Raw genomic sequence first — 16,738 nt, forward strand, 5'->3', positions numbered from 1 at the left:
TCAAAAATAAAAAGTTCAAGTGGCCAGTGAATATATAAAAACATGTCCAACCTCATTAGTATTTAATAAGTAAAAATTAAAGCCACAATGAGATACCATCATGCAGTAGCCAGATTAGCAAAACTTTTAAAGCCTGGCAATGCCAAATGTTCCAGGATGCTACACACTGGTAACTTTCAGGAACTGGTGGTAGGAATGTAACTTGGCACTTTGTAAAATAGCTTGGCACTGTGCAGTAAAGTTGACGATATCCTATGACCTAGCAATTCTACCCATGGGTATTTACCCTAGAAAAACTCTTGCGTATATGCCCAAGAAATGTTCACACTGCAACACCTGTAACAGGCAAACATTGCCAATAATCCAAATATCCATTAACAGTAGAATGGCTGAAGAAGTTATGGTATGATAAAAAAAAAAACAGAATAGTACATATCAATGAGTGAATGTCAGTTATAGCTGACATGATATCAATGTGATACCTTCAAATTATAGGTATCAGTATGACCTCACTTATAAAATATGAAAGATGGCACTAACATAAAATTCAAGTGTAGGCAAAATGAATCCATTATTGTGAGGAGTATACGCACAGGTGGTAAAATTATAAGGAAAAGCAAGACAGTGATTGCCACAAAAGATAAGATGATTAACCTGCACAGAGAGCAGGAAATATAATCAGAAAGAGCCAAGAGGCTTTCAGGTTACTAGAAATGTCCTGTATTTTAAACTAGGAGGTTGTAACGTGGCTGCTGGCTTTATGATTAAACTTTAAACTATATATGTGTGGAGAAATTATATAAAGTCCATATAATCAAAAGCTACTTCTTTTAAAAAACCAATAAATCTGAAAAACCAGCACTCCAATAAAATAACTCTTGTCAAAATTATCTTGCCAAACACAATGACCAATTTTCTATCATCATCTAATTCTGTCTTTCTGCAGTATTCAAAAGAGCTGACGACGTGTTCCTTGCAACTCCGTTCTCTTGGCTCCTGAGACTCTCCAACTCTCCTGCAACTCTCCAACTCTCCTGCTCAACCTCTAAAAATTCAGGGTTAGTCCTGAACTCTCTTGTCTGTACTTTCTTTCAAGGAAATCTCATACCATCAAGTACTATTTCTATGCTGACAATTCCCACACATGGAGCTCTAGCCCTGGCCTCTCCTCTGCTTAGTTAGTGTCTCTTAGGACATTCTGAGCTGTAAACTCCAGCCACCTCAGCTTCCCAGGACAACCAGCTCCATCTCACCTCAGAGAAATTGCCACGCCTGCCCGGGCCCTGCTCCCTGTTCTGCAGACTGTCAGCTTCATCCAGATGGTAAGTCAGGGCAACTGCAGTACTCACCTTGGTTTCTCCAGTCTCTTAGGTCTCTGTCCTCTGCTGTCAGGTGTACATGAGACTCACTGTTATATTTTGTCTTGTTTCTTTGGGACTTTTGTTTGTACCAGGCAGGAGGGTAAATCTGGTCACTATTATTCCATTTGAGCCAGAAGTCGAAGTCTTCCTTCTCTAATAATTTTAAAAGTGCAAATTAACAATGGTACATCATAGATATAATATTTGTTGAATTAACTACCTAATTTTAAAATGAGTACTAAGAAGGGTCTTGTTTCAGCAGTTAAGAAAAACAAATACAAGATGGTAGATTTAAACCCAACCAAGTGAATAATCACACTAAATGTAAAGTCTAGAAACTCCAATTAAAAGGTAGATTGCCAGATTAGATAAAACACACACACACACCCCAACTGTATGCTGTCTACAAGATGCCCATTTTAAATATAAAATCATAAATAAGACTAAAAGTAAAAGAATGAAAAACCTATGTATCATGCTAATATAAATCAAAAGAAAGCTGGAGTGGCTATAAAACAAAGTATATTTTAAAGCAAAGCATATTACCAGGAATAGAAAGCCTCTTTATAATGACAAACAGGACAGTTCATCAAGGGAACATAACAATTCTAAATACCTAACAGCCTAATAATAACAGAGATTCAAAATGCATGAAGTAAAAATGAGAGAAGTGCAAAGAGAAATAGGCAAATTCCTAATTATAGTCAGAGATTTCAACAACACTCTCCCAATAATTGACAGTAAAAGTAGACACAAGTCAGTAAGGGTGCAGAAGACCTCAACGGTTAATATGATTAATATCAACCAACTTACACTGATTGACTTCACAGGACACTCCACCACCAAACAGCAGAATAAGATTCTTTTATTCTGCGCTCACAGAACATTTACCAAGACAAACCTTCCTCAGGGTCATAAAACAAATCTCAATAAATGTGAAAGAATTTATACAAAGTATGTTCTCTGACCACCATGAGATTACATCATAAGTCAGTAACAGAAAGATATCTGGAGAATCCATAAATATTTGAAAGCCAAATAACAAACTTCTAAACAACCCACAGGTCAAAGAACAAAACAGAAGAGAAATAAGCAAGTATTCTGAAATGAATACAAATGAAAGCACAGCATATTAAAATTTGTGAGCCAGACGCGGTGGCTCATACCTGTAATCCTAACACTTTGGGAGGCCAAGGTGGGTGGATCACCTGAGGTCAGGAGTTTGACACCAGCCTGGCCAACAGGGCAAAACCCCATCTCTACTAAAAATCCAAAAATTAGTCAGGCATGGTGGCGGGTGCCTGTTATCCCAGCTATTCAGGAGGCTAAGGCAGGAGACTCGCTTGAACCCGGGAAGTGGAGATTGCAGTGAGCCGAGATCACACCACATCACTCCAGCCTGGGTGAAAGAGTGAGACTGCGTCTCAAAAAAAACTAATTGTGGAATGCAGCAGAAAGATTTCAGTCACCTTACCCTCCATCTCAAGAAAAAGAGAAAAACTCGGAGTTATAAGAAAGGAAATAATAAAGATGAGAGCAGAAATCCATGAGATATAAAGCAGAAAACAATACAGAAAAATCAATGACAACAAGAGCCACTGCTTTGAGATGAGGAAAAGTGATTAATCTGTATCCAGGCCAATCAAGGAGAAAAGTCACAATTTACTAATACCAGAAATGAGGTTACAGTAATGCCATTACAGTTTCTACAGATATTAAATGAATAAGAAAATACCACAAACAACACTCTGCCCATTGATTTGACAACTTAGATGAAATGGACCAATTCCCTGAAAGATACAGCTACCATAATTCACGAACAATTCAGAACCATTTGAGCAACAAAATAAAGGTTTGGACTATAACGCAAAATAGACAATAAATCTCCATACGTCCACAATGAGATAACAAATGCTTGAATCAATACCGTCTCCCATGGAGAATTTCAAATAACGTATGTAGATATTCTACTCTCAAGAAGCTCCTGGCCCTTCAAGTTGGGGCTACGCAGTGGTCCCCTCCTAAAGAGAACAATAGGAAAAGGAGGAGAAAAGCAGCAAGTCTGCAGTGGAGAAAACACGACCTCAGCCAGGCAGGGGTCAAGGTCAACACCAACAGTGAAGTCATGCTTTACAACATGTGATGAGAATGGCACTTTGCCCTGGTCTTTCTCCCAAAAACCTATACTCTCCAGTCTAATCATGAGAAAAATATCAGACAAAACCCAACTGAGGGATATTCTATAGAATACCAACCACTAATCCTCAAAATTGTTGGCGTCATCAAAAACGAAAATCTGAGAAATGTCAAAGCTTAAAGGGGCCTAAGGAGATAAAACAACCAAATGTAATGTGGTGTCCTGGATGGAATCTGGGAAGGGAGAAAGGTCATGTTGAAAAAGCACCATCTGGCCGGGTGCGGTGGCTCACGCCTGTAGTCCCAACAGTTTAGGTGGCCGAGGCGGGCAGATCACCTCAGGTCAGGAGTTTGAGACCAGCCTGGCCAACATGGTGAAACCCTGTCTACTAAAAATACAAAAATTAGCTAGGCATGGTGATGCATGCCTGTAATCCCAGCTACTCAGGAAGCTGAGGCAGAAGAATTGCTTGAACCTGGGAGGCGGAGGTTGCAGTGAGCTGAGATTGTGCCACTGCATTCCAGCCTGGGCGACAGAGCAAAGCGAAAGAAAGGAAGAAAGGAAGGGAGGGAGGGAGGGCGAAGGAAGGAAGGGAGGGAGGGAGGGAGGGGAAAGCACAATCTGACAGAAATATAACATGAGCAACATATGTAGCTTAAATTTTCTAGCAGCTATGTTAAAAAAGTAAAAACAGGTAAAACTAATCTTAATAATTATTTTATTTTACCAAATATATACAAATAGTATCACTTCAACATGAAATCAGTATAAAAAATATTGAAACAGTTTACATTTTTTCCATATTAAATATGTGAAATTTAGGATGCATTTTACACTTACCCCATATCCCAGTTGAGACTAGCCACATTTCAAGTGCCTGGCAGCCACCTGTTATGAACAGGGCAGAGCTAAATAAATAGCCTTGATCTAAAGCCAGCAATTGAAATTATGATCATCACAGTGAGGACTCTGCATTAACTGTTGGATAATACATAGACATTGCTTCCTCTGAAAAGTTCCATTTCATGGTTAAATGACAGCAAAGGCTGGGTGCAGTGGCTCACGCCTGTAATCCTAGCAATTTGGGAGGTCAAGGCGGGCGGATCACCTGAGGTCAGGAGTTCGAGACCAGCCTGGCCAACATAGTGAAACCCGGTCTCTACTAAAAATACAAAAATTAGACAGACATGTTGACGGGAGCCTGTAGTCCCAGCTACTCAGGAGGCTAAGGCACAAGAATCTCTTGAACCCAGGAGGCGGAGGTTGCAATGAGCTGAGATCTGGCCACTGCACTCCAGCCTGGACGACAGAGTGGGACTCCATCTAAAAAAAAAAAAAAAAAAAAAAAAAAAAATGACAGCAAAAAAGCGGCAGCAGCTTCCCTGTGCATGTTGGCATTTGTCTATATTTTAATCCTATAAACTTTACCCCAGGAGACTCTGTCCACACCATGGACTTAGATGAAAATCCCTATACTGATGAGCATAGAACCTAGTAAATGCTCAGTTAAAAAAAAAGATGAGCCATAGACTGGAAGGAAACATTTGCAAGTCACCTATCTAATAAAACACTTTTATCCAGACATATTTTTAAAACTCTCAAAACTCAATAACAATAAAAATGGGCAAAACATTTTGACAGGTAAGGTTTCATAGCAAATAAGCACAGGAAATGATGCTCAATAACCCCAGACATTAGGAACACTGACGCCATTTACAAATCAGATCGATTAAAGCCACAGTGAAATGCCACTACACACCTATAAGAAGGCCTAAAATTAAGAGTGCTGACCACGCTAAGAATGGACCAGGACTGGAGACCCTGGAATCTCACACACTTATGCTGAGAATTCAAATGGTTTGACCATTTTGGCAGTCTCTTAAAAAATTAAATGTAAACCTATCACATGATCTAGCCATTCCTCTCCTAAGAATTTACTCAAGAAAAATGAAAGCATTTATCCATATAGCTTGTGCACAAATGTTCACAGCAGCTTTGTTTATAATGTACTAGTAAACACTGGGAACAACCCAAAGAGGCCCACACAGGAGAACGGATGAGCCCACTGTGATGCAGCCACAGCAGGGGCTACTCGGAAAGAAAGCAGAGCTAACTTCTGATGCAGGAACAACATGAAATGCACCTGTACATAATTAGCGTTACTGAAAACACCCGACACAGACAAACCAAATGTAACAGAATTCTACAAAATGCGAGCCATCTATGACAGAAAGCAGGGCGGTGGCTGCCTGGAGATGGGACCATGACGCGAGGGGTGGGGAAGGGGCTATGCAAGAACACTTCCTCCAGGGCTGTAGTGTTGGACTCCTGCTGCCCACGCCCATCAACACACATCAGATTACAGTCTTGAATTGTGTTAATAGTAACATAATAATATATTCTGTGTCACAACAACCTAACCAGTGAGGCTACAACTGAGCATATTTCTTTGTGTTTTATATGTTTTAGTGTGTTTTGTATTTCTTTCCTAAATTCCTCATTGATGTGCTTGGAATTATTAGTAGACGTTATATTCATTTACAAGGGCCTGCTATAATTAAGAATGTAGATTTTGTGGTCAATGTTGTAATTAGATTTTCTAAGTCTGTCATGTGTCTTGACTATTGTAATGTTGACTTTCACTGGGAAACAGTTTTCCATTTTACGTAGTTAAATCTTTCATCATCTTCCTTTATAGTTTTCATCCTTGGTGTCATGTTAAAAGCCAGAAACCCTGGGACTATAAAAATATTGCATTTTTTTCTAGTAATTATGCTTTTAATCGTTCATATTTACCCCATCTGAATTTAATCTATCTGAATTTTTCTTCTGAGTTAAAGTCTTTAATTTAAATTTTCTCCAACTGGTTTGTGCCTGAAACAATTTACCCCAAAGCATTTGTTCAATAATCGACACTTGACATATTTCTGTAGTGAACCTACTAATGACCTGCAAACACTGGCAATTCGTCATTTTATTCTGCTCCATGGATGTTTCTTTCTGTTCCTATACCACACTGCTTTATACACTGTAGCTTTATAATATATTTTGATACATGTTTGGCAAATTTCCCTTTTTCTTTTTCTAAAAGAAAAAAAATTAAAGGAAAAAAACCAAACTTCCTGGAAATTTTGAAATGTTAACTATATCCAGAATTAAGAAAATTAACAGAAATTACATACTAGTTAGGTATTAATAACATTGAAAATAAACCATATATGTAAAAACCTGTGACAGTAACTAAAGTTATATGCAGAGGATAATTCACAGTTGGAAATGCTTATTAAACAATGACACAATAAATTCTATACACATTCAATTCATGAAACATTAAACCAAATTTAGATATTAAATATAAAATAGTAATTTATGGCCAGGCACAGTGGCTCACACCTGTAACCCCAGGACTTTGGGAGGCCCAGGCAAGCAGATCACCTGAGGTCAGGAGTTCGAAACCAGCCTGGCCAGTATGGTGAAACCCCATCTCTACTAAAAATGCAAAAATTAGCCAGGCGTGGTGACACGCACCTGTAGTCCCAGCTACTTGAGGAGGCTGAGGCAGAAGAAACGCTTGAACCTGGGAGGCAGAGATTGCAGTGAGCCGAGATCACGCCACTGCGCTCCAGTCTGGGCAACAAGAGCAAAACTCCATCTCAGGGGGAAAAAAAAAAAGTAATTTATAAATAAAGCAAAAGAAAAAAAGTGTATCTATAGTAAAATAAGTAACACCCACCCCCCCAAAAAAGATAATTCTTGAAAGACATAAACTATAAACAAAATTTGGTAAATGTGACCAGCAAGGAAAAAGAGAGCCATGAATAGAAAATATTAAGAAAGGACTATAACTCAACAATGAATATTTGAAAAATTATCAAGGAATCTATGTAAAAATGAATGCCAACAAATTTGAAAACCTTAATGAAAATGCATACATTGCCTCAGAATTAGGATATCTGAATGGTGTGGTAACCATAGTAGAAAGTGGAGACATTCTTTATAATCTGCCCACCAAAGATGCCGAGCAATTCATATGCTGCTAAAACTACAAGTCATTAGTACAAATACTTGTCCAAGACGGTGATTTTTCTGACAGTTGGCAAAATTTTAAGAACCACATCATGAGCTCATCTGACCCGCTGTTCTTCCTTTCTTTCCACCAAGTCATATTCCAATAGACCCTTGCACAGTCCAGTCCAGGTTCACCACATACAGAAAGAACCTGGCCCCATCTACCATTTACACACTGAATTGCATTCTTTTGATCATTATTTCCATACCAAAGAATATGGCAGGACTCAGAGGTATCATGGGTCTGGTTGCAGACCACAAGAAAGCGAGTATCACAATAAAATGAGTCACACAAATTTTTTGGTTTCCAAGTGAGTGCATCCAAAAATTATGTTTACACTATAGTCTATTAAGTGTGCAACAGACAATGCCTAAAAAACCAATGTGCATACTTAAACAATACTTTATTGCTGAAGTATGCTAATGGCCATCTGAGCCTTCAGCAAGTTGTCCTCTTTTTGCTGGTGGAAGGTCTTGCCTAGATGTGGATGCCTCCTGGCTGATCAGGGTGGTGGTTGCTGAAGGTTAGAGTGGCAGTGGCAGTTTTTTAAAAAAGACAGCAATGAAGTTTGCCACATCAATCCACTCTTCCTTTTGCAAAAGATTTCTCTGTAGCATGTGATACTGTTGGACAGCATTTTACCCACAGAACTTCTTTCAACATTGGAGACAATCCTCTCAAACCCTGCCACTGCTTTATCAACTGCGTTTATGGAATATTCTAAATCTTTTGTTGTCATTTCAGCAATCTCCACAGCATCTTCACCACGAGTGGATTCCATCTCAAGAAACCACTTTCTTTGCTCATCCATAAGCAAAGATGATGGATAGATGCATGTTGCAACTAGATGGCTAGATGAATGAGCAACTCCTCATCCATTTAAGTTGGATCCTAAGATTGCAGTAGTTCAGTCACATCTTCAGGCTCCGCTTCTAATTCTACTTCTCTTACTAGCCCCACAACATCTGCAGTTCCTTCCTCCCTGATGTCTTGACCCCTCAGTCATCCATGATGATTGGAATCATCGTCTTCCAAACTCCTGTTTATGCTGACATTTTTACCTCCTCCCACGAATCGTGTTCATAATGGCATCTAGAATGGTGAATCCTTTCCAGAAGGTTTTCAGTTTACTTTTCCAAGATCCATCAGAGGAAGCACTATTTATGGCAGCTATAGCCTTACAAACCGTATTTCCTAAATCATAAGACTTGAAAGTTGAAATTACTCCTGATCCTGTGGAAAGGATGCCGTCTTAGCACACATGAAAACAACATGTATCTCCTTGTACAACTCCCTCAGAGTTCGTGGGCAACCAGGTACACTATCAATGAGCAGTAATATTTTGAAAATAACCTTTTTTTCTGAGCAATCGATCTCGAGGGGGATTTAAAATATTCAGTAAACCAGGCTGTAAATAGATGTGTTGTCATCCAGGCTTTGTTGTGTCATTTATAGAGCACAGGCAGAGTAGATTTAGCATCCCTCTTCAGTGCCCTAGGATTTTCAGAATGGCCAGTGAGCATTGGCTTTAACTTAACATCACCAGCTGCATTAACTAGCCCCTAGCAAGACAATCAACCCCTCCTTTGAAGCTAGGCACTGACTTCTAACTATGAAAGTCCTAGATAGCATCTTCTTCCCATAGAAAGCCCTTTCATCTACAGTGAAAATGTGTTAGTGTGGCCACCTTCATGAATGATCTGTTATCTCAGCTAGATCTTCTGGATGACTTGCTGCAGCTTCTCCATCAGCACTTGCTGCTTCACCTTGCACTTCTGTGTTACGGAGACGGCTTCTTTCCTTCAACCTCATGAATCAACCTCTGCTAGCTTCCAACTTTTCTTCTGCAACCTCCTCACCTCTCTCAGCCTTCACAGAATTGAAGTTAGGGCCTTGCTCTGGATTAGGCTTTAGCTTAAGTGAATGTTGTGCTGGTTTGATCTTCTAACCAGACCACTACAACTTTCTCCGTATCAGCAATAAGGTTGCTTTGCTTTCCTATCTTTCTGTGTTCACTGGAGTAGCACTTTTAATTTCCTTCAAGAACTTCTTTGCATTCACATGACCAGCTGTTTGGCGGAAGAGGCCTTTTGACCTGTCAGCTTTCAACATGCCTTCCTCGCTGAGCTTAGTCATTTCTAGCATTTGATTTAGAGTGGGAGACGTGTGACTCTACCTTTCACTTGAACACTTAGAAGCCACCGTAGGGTTAACTGGCCTTATTTCTATATTGCTGTGTCTGGGAATTCGGAGGGCTGAGAAGAGGGAGAGAGGCTGGGGAATGGTCACACAGTGGGGCGCTCAGAACACATGCATCGTTTATGGATGAAGGCTGCCCCTTATATATGCCTCTGCTGCACCACACATCTCTTCCACATATGCCTCATAACACGATTCAAGCATGCCTGTGGCTATTTGATAAAAGTACTCTTTTCCTTCAACAAAGCTGTGTCCTTCTGTCCTACATTTTAATGTCTGGAGGCACATTTTTCCAGAGGGACTTGAGAATCATGATGCCATGAACACTGCAGTCGACAACCAGGCAAGAAAGGCAAGAATATTCCCCTCTCCAGTCGAACCTGCCCATGCAACAGGATATGAGGGCGGCCAGCCCTTCTAACAAAGGATATCTGTGCCCTCGGCCGCAGTCACCAAACTTCCTGGTGGGTAAGAGGTGTCCTCGCAGATGGAGCCAGGTGGCCTGCTTGAGCTGCCCAGGACCCTATAGATACAGCATCACTAATATTTACAACAAGCGTGACAGGTAAGAGTGGTTAGCATTTTCTGGATAAAGACGTGACCCTCCCAGAGCTTGGTGCGGTCGCCCACACTGTGGGTTTTCCTTTCCGCACAACCCCAGTGTGGAGCCCCCAAGTCATCCATGCTTGGCTGATGCTGGGTTTTGGGGCCCTGGCTCCCTAAGGGGCCTGACTGTGCATCCACAATGACGGAGAGTGGGTCTCACGCAGCTCCTCAGAGGCCTCACCCCATCCCAGCTCCCACCCTCCAGACCCGCAGGCACCCCCCAGGGCCGCACCTCCCGGAAGCCCTCCATAGCCCACAAATCTGACCTAAGTCCTGGTGACTCCTACACTCCAATGGAGTCGTAATCCCTAAAATCGAGGGGGGCCTTTGCTAGGGTGGTTTCTACTGAGGATTAATCCCTGGAACAACTCTCTGAATAAAATAAAATAAAAGCTGGCTGCATGGTCAATTACCTTGGTAAACCTCTCGTGGAGATAAACAATATGCAATAATTTCTAAAAAACCTTGCAGTAGAAAAACCTGTTTCAAATTTCTGATTTTATGAACTTTAAAACTAAAATTACATTGAATTTCTGGCCTTTGCCATGGATTCATTTCTGCATGGCCAGGATTCCTGACGGCCCCTTTAGTTTTAAAGGTAATCCACACCTAAAGGAGTCAGAGGTGGATTCAGATAACTAAAGCACCGCTCCTGAGACCTGAGCGGTGACATTGCCTTTGCTTCTACACCAAAAGTCACACAAAGTCTACTTTCCTGGTTTCACTGATTAAATAATTCATATGCTGTACTATATTAAATCAAATTCTACCAACCCTCAACCCCCAAATCCAGCAAGTAAACTGTCCCTTCATAAACTACTCAAGAAATAACGAATGCATCTGAAAGATAATTGCTTTTAATTTTCTAAATTTTCACTTATGCAACATAAAGGCAGATTTATGTGACCTGATAATGACATTTTTACAAAAAACAATCCCCCCCACCCCAACATCTTGGTCAGTAGTATATAAATATTTACAATGAAAAAATAGGCAAGGAAAAAGGAAATCTTCATTATCCATGTCGATTTCTTTCCAATGCTTATCAGGAACTTTGAAAATAAAATACTCCATTAACTTTCTCGTCATTCCTATTTACACGCTGCTTTAGCTGATGCATTCGCGGTATTTGGGTTGCACTGTATAGGAGTATTTTTGTTCTCTATCCCTCCTACTTTTTTCTATACTATTTTAAAAATCTGAAATAGTAAATTAAATATAAAAATGTAAACTCTGAAAGGAGAGAAAATAAGAATAAATATGTGTAAAGGTAATGCATTAAGATACAAAGGATCTCACAGAGGTTAATATTTTACAACACTAAAAAAAAATAAAATGCTCTATATATTTTCTTAGTTGGGACACTTTGTTTCAATTTAATTTTTGGTTATGTTAACAAAAATTACCTCTAAAGAGGATGTTAAAAAAATAGCAATGACGTTACCATCTTAACTAATGAATATCCTATCACCCTAATTTTTTCTAAAAGAAATGGATTTTTTAAAGTGACAAATATAAATTATAACATAGAAAGCTTAAGAAGCCTCAGCAAATTATGGTATCTTTTAGCGATGAAGACTTTTAGAGACAAATGTGAACAGTGCAGCCAGCCTACTTGACTTAGTGATTTACAAATGCATTCGACTCCGACATGTGAAACACGACGTGGCTTCTCCCACACGCCGCTCCGCTGAAACATGGCGCACTCGTGGGCGGAAGGGCAGGACACCTGCAGCATGCAGTTCCTGCAGGACGTCGATGGGAATTTCGTGTCTAGCAGTGCAACGAACATCACCCGCAGCTCCCTGGGAGGATCGCGAGCTTCACGTGTGGGAGCTGCGCCGCCCCCTGGTACCCAGAGACACGCGGAGCCTGGGCTCCCTGGCTTTGTAATGCTCGTTAAAGTCCAGCCTGAAGCTAAGAAACCGAAGACTCTCGTCAGAGCTGGTCGTCAGTAACACCAAAAACTGCTGCACGATACCCTAAAAAGAAGCAAAAGGAGTAAAATATTGTTTCAGAAAAGAACGACCCACAAACGTATTCCCCGGACCTTAATCTCCTTTGGGTTGGGTCTGTTTTTCCTTCCAGATCAACAGGCCCTTAGTAAATGCCCACCAGGGCAGGTGTCCAGGGAGCAAGAGCTGCTGGGACCCTGGAGTGCACACGGCCAGTGCACCTGCATTAGGAATGGGCGCCCTTTTACAAGGACAAATTAGTGAAGAATACATTTGATTTGAAAACAACCAACCAATAGGTTTTTTCACTTTGTTCTTAAGTTCCACAAGAATAAGCAAAACAGCAAAGTAACAGATGTTAGAACATTCTATTCTATTTTGAATACAAAACTCAGTGCCACATATTTCATCTTTCATATGACTCATGAAAGAGGATTTCATCCTAGAGCCCTTGCTGGAGAACAAATTGAGAGCATCAGTCGGGTCTTTGGGTCTAGCTGCTTGACGTGAGGCTGCAGCCGCCCTCTTCATGGGCACTGGCATCGCCATCATCCTGTTACTGAGGGCGTTTTTAAAGATGTGACAGAAGTTTCCCCTAACTCTGATAAGACGAAAGGACTGGCTGCTTCTATTTCAGGCTGAAAGACTTGCATACTGAGTACAGGCCCATCCCTGCCCAGTGCTGGAGCCTGCTCCATGCCACGGGGTGCTGATCTGTTCACAGAACTGCTGGCCTGGAAAGGCCTCATCTGCAGAGAAAACTCACTGAGGCACTGCGTCCTCACCAAGCCCCGCCCAAGTCTTCACCAGCTGTCACTGCCCCTTCCCAGCTTCTGGTCAGAAACACGAATGCCGAAGCTCACAGGCAGGCCTGGGCACAGGCTCTGCTGTGTTGATAAAGTAACTTCACCTCTGAGCAGGCAAACACTGTGTGTGTGTGTGTGTGTGTGTCTGTGTGTGTGTCTGTGTGTGTGTGTGCGTGTATCACTGCCTTTTTAGGTGAGGGAAGAACACGCCTAAGAAGTTATATTGCCAAAATATAGACAGTGACTTCCTATTATGTGATGATGTGATGAAACTGAAATACAACGGTCTGTGGAACTACTAAAAGGAAATCTAAGAATATTTCTTCCACAGGTTGAGACTGGATGTCCTTTCACAGTCAATGGCGATAACACCCTGCCGTCGCTGGCACCGCCACAGAGAGCAGAGACGGATTTCTGCTGTTACAGAAAAGAATCTTCTTTGTAAATCATTACCATTCAGATTTAAGACTGTAATTTGAGTAAAACTGGGATTACAGTGATTAAGATTACTTTTTAAAAATGTATTAACTCCCTCAGGGAAATGTGTAACCATAAACAAGAACATCGTTGTCTCAGAAATAAGCACACAGACAAATCTTTAAAATTACACATTGCTCCTTTGTAGCTATACAAAGGATTTGTATGTCTGATTTTAGTGAATCATATGGATCTAACCATTAGGTGTCCATTTTTAAGAAACAGGAATACATACTGTACAAATAACATGAGTTCAAGAAGGCATCGTGTCAAAACACCATCCAACAGGGATGCCTGTTCACGGAACATGGCTGGCCAGTCACTACCCCCTTTTATGAAACTTCAACAAAAATGCAAAAGTAGGCCAAGGTCAGACTAAGACCACTTGTAAAAGGGACAACGTTCCTCCTTAGTTATCTTGAAGAAAAATAAATATTTAAAAAGTATGAGGGCCGGGCATGGTGGCTCATGCCTGTAATCCCAGCACTTTGGGAAGCTGAGGCGGGTGGATCACTTGAGGTCAGGAGTTCAAGACCAGCCTGGCCAACATGGTGAAACCCTGTCTCTACTAAAAATACAACAATTAGCCGGGTGTGGTGGCGCGTGCCTGTAATCCCAGCTACTCGGGAGGCTGAGGCAGTAGCATCGTTTGAACCCAGGAGACGGGGATTGCAGTGAGCCAAGATCACACCACTGCACTGCAGCCTGGGTGACAGAGCAAGACTTGGTCTCAAAAAAAAAAAAAAAAAAGTCTGAGGACCTGGGAAGCAAACTAGATGCCCACAGAAAGAGCGAGTGAGGTCTCACTTTCAATTTTAAACCACATGAAGGCACCAGCACACAAACCCACGATGTTGGAGGGCTGGAGGCTTGATGCTCCATGATTAGTGATCAGCGACTGAACAGAAATATTTTTCATGAAATCTTTTCATCTCTACTATCAGTAAGATCACATTGAGAAATGGAGGAAATGAGAAACTGGACCCATACATGGAGGCAAAAGCAGAGGGACAGACATGCAGAGCAGCCGTCCCCAGCCTTCCCGGGTCTACACCATGTCTGCTGGCTGCCGGCCCCTCACCCAGGCTGGGCAGCTGTCTCAGGGACAGTCCCCATTGGGAGTCACTGAAAAACCCAAATGAAGGCTACAGAGATGCCTGCAGGTCCCCACAATCCCACCACGGGGGAGCACAGGGGCCACCCCCAGGTCCCCACACCCACCACAGGGGAGCACAGGGGTCACCCCCAGGTCCCCACATCCCACCACAGGGGAGCACAGGGGTCACCCCCAGGTCCCCACACCCACCACAGGGGAGCACAGGAGCCACCCCCAGGTCCCCACACCCACCACAGGGGAGCACAGGGGTCACCCCCAGGTCCCCACATCCCACCACAGGGGAGCACAGGGGCCACCCCCAGGTCTCCACACCCACCACAGGGGAGCACAGGGGTCGCCCCCAGGTCCCCACACCCACCACAGGGGAGCAAAGGGGTCACCCCCAGGTCCCCACACCCACCACAGTGGAGCACAGGGGCCACCCCCAGGTCCCCACATCCCACCACAGTGGAGCACAGGGGCCACCCCCAGGTCCCCACACCCACCACAGTGGAGCACAGGGGCCACCCCCAGGTCCCCACATCCCACCACAGTGGAGCACAGGGGCCACCCCCAGGTCCCCACACCCACCACAGGGGAGCACAGGGGCCACCCACGGGTCCCCACACCCACCACAGGGGAGCACAGGGGCCACGCCCAGGTCCCCACACCCCAACACAGGGGAGCACTGGGGCCACCCCCGGGTGCCCGCATCCCACCACAGGGGCCACCCTTTGGCCAGGGTTCTCACTGATGGCACACTGGCACTGCCCGGAGCCCAGGCATACCTGAGTCCCCCAGAGGGTCACAGGGTCCACCATGGGTGCTACTCACACCTACACAAATAAGTGTCAGACTGACAGGGCTGACTCTGCTCTCATCACTGTGAAAACAACTGTCAGGTACAGAACATGGGCAGAGTGGTGTGAAGAGCCACTCTGTATCCTCATACACACCTGGTAGAAATGGGTCAATATTCGCAACTGTGAGCACATTTTTGGTATAGATTCTTTAAATTCTCCAATCCTCTTATTTTCCTCCTCTTCCTCTGCTGCCGTCACTCCCCACTGGCCCTGAACAATCAAAAGTACCAAATGTCAGTAAAATCACGATGGAAAACAGATTACAGAGTAGGGCTGAAAACAGGTATGTGAGGAGCGGGAGGTGTCTGCTTTTTATGCCTCTCTGTACTGTTCAACACTTTCACAATAATTTTCTGATGCCAGACTGCTCTCCAGCTTACTTTTTCCAGTTAACAATGTGTGTTGAAAATATTTCATATGAACACATTTGAGACTGCCTCTGTTGTTTTTTAATATCACATTGTATAACATGTAACAAGGTATATAATTCATCTCATTTCATGGGATGAACAGCCTTCTATCCTTCCCTCGTGCTGTACACGTTTTTATATAACAAAGACAGTATGTGTGAAAGTGGAACCAGCTGGCCCAAGGCGTCAGCACCCTTTAAACTATTATCTTGACTTTAGTGAGAATGCTTCTAGTTCCCTAACCATGATGTACTTTTTGGTACTGGAGATATACCCGTTTATTTCTATTTTTAAGATCATTTTCAATCAATGATGAATTTGATTAAATGTCTTCTCAGATAGCATATATAGGAATTATGTTTGTTTGTTTGTTTTTTGAGATGGAGTTTCGCTCTCCCAGGCTGGAGTACAATGGCATGATCTCGGCTCACTGCAACCTCGGCCTCCTGGGTTTAAGTGATTCTTCTGCCTCAGCCTCCCAGGTAGCCGGGATTACAGGCATGAACCACCACACCCAGCTAATTTTGTATTTTTAGTAGAGACAGGGTTTCACCATGTTGGCCAGGCTTGTCTCGAACTCTTGACCTCAGGTGATCTGCCTGCCTCAGCCTCCCAAAGTGCTGGGATTACAGGCGGGAGCCACCGCTCCTGGCCATGATTTAATTCACTTGTCAAATATGGTGAATTATATTACTGGATTTCCCAAACCTATGCATTCCTGAAATAAATCCTAGTCTTCATAAATTATGCTTTTAAATC

General features: G+C 42.6%; 1 protein-coding gene across 4 annotated transcripts in view; it reads right to left on the reverse strand.

Annotated features, from left to right (window-relative positions):
* Positions 1-11,213: 11,213 nt before the first annotated feature.
* Positions 11,214-16,738, reverse strand: part of TUBGCP3 (tubulin gamma complex component 3) — a 103,832-nt gene continuing 98,307 nt past the window's right edge. For all 4 annotated transcript variants that reach the window (XM_003832096.4, XM_008957465.4, XM_063595875.1 and 1 more), the window contains 2 exons: positions 15,663-15,779; positions 11,214-12,354 (listed from right to left, as the gene is read on the reverse strand). In XM_003832096.4, coding sequence (XP_003832144.1) covers positions 12,196-12,354; positions 15,663-15,779 — 276 coding nt within the window. In that variant the 3' untranslated portion in view covers positions 11,214-12,195. The remainder of the gene's footprint in view (positions 12,355-15,662; positions 15,780-16,738) is intronic.

This window comes from Pan paniscus, chromosome 14 (assembly GCF_029289425.2).
Source record: "Pan paniscus chromosome 14, NHGRI_mPanPan1-v2.0_pri, whole genome shotgun sequence".
Lineage (NCBI taxonomy): Eukaryota > Metazoa > Chordata > Mammalia > Primates > Hominidae > Pan > Pan paniscus.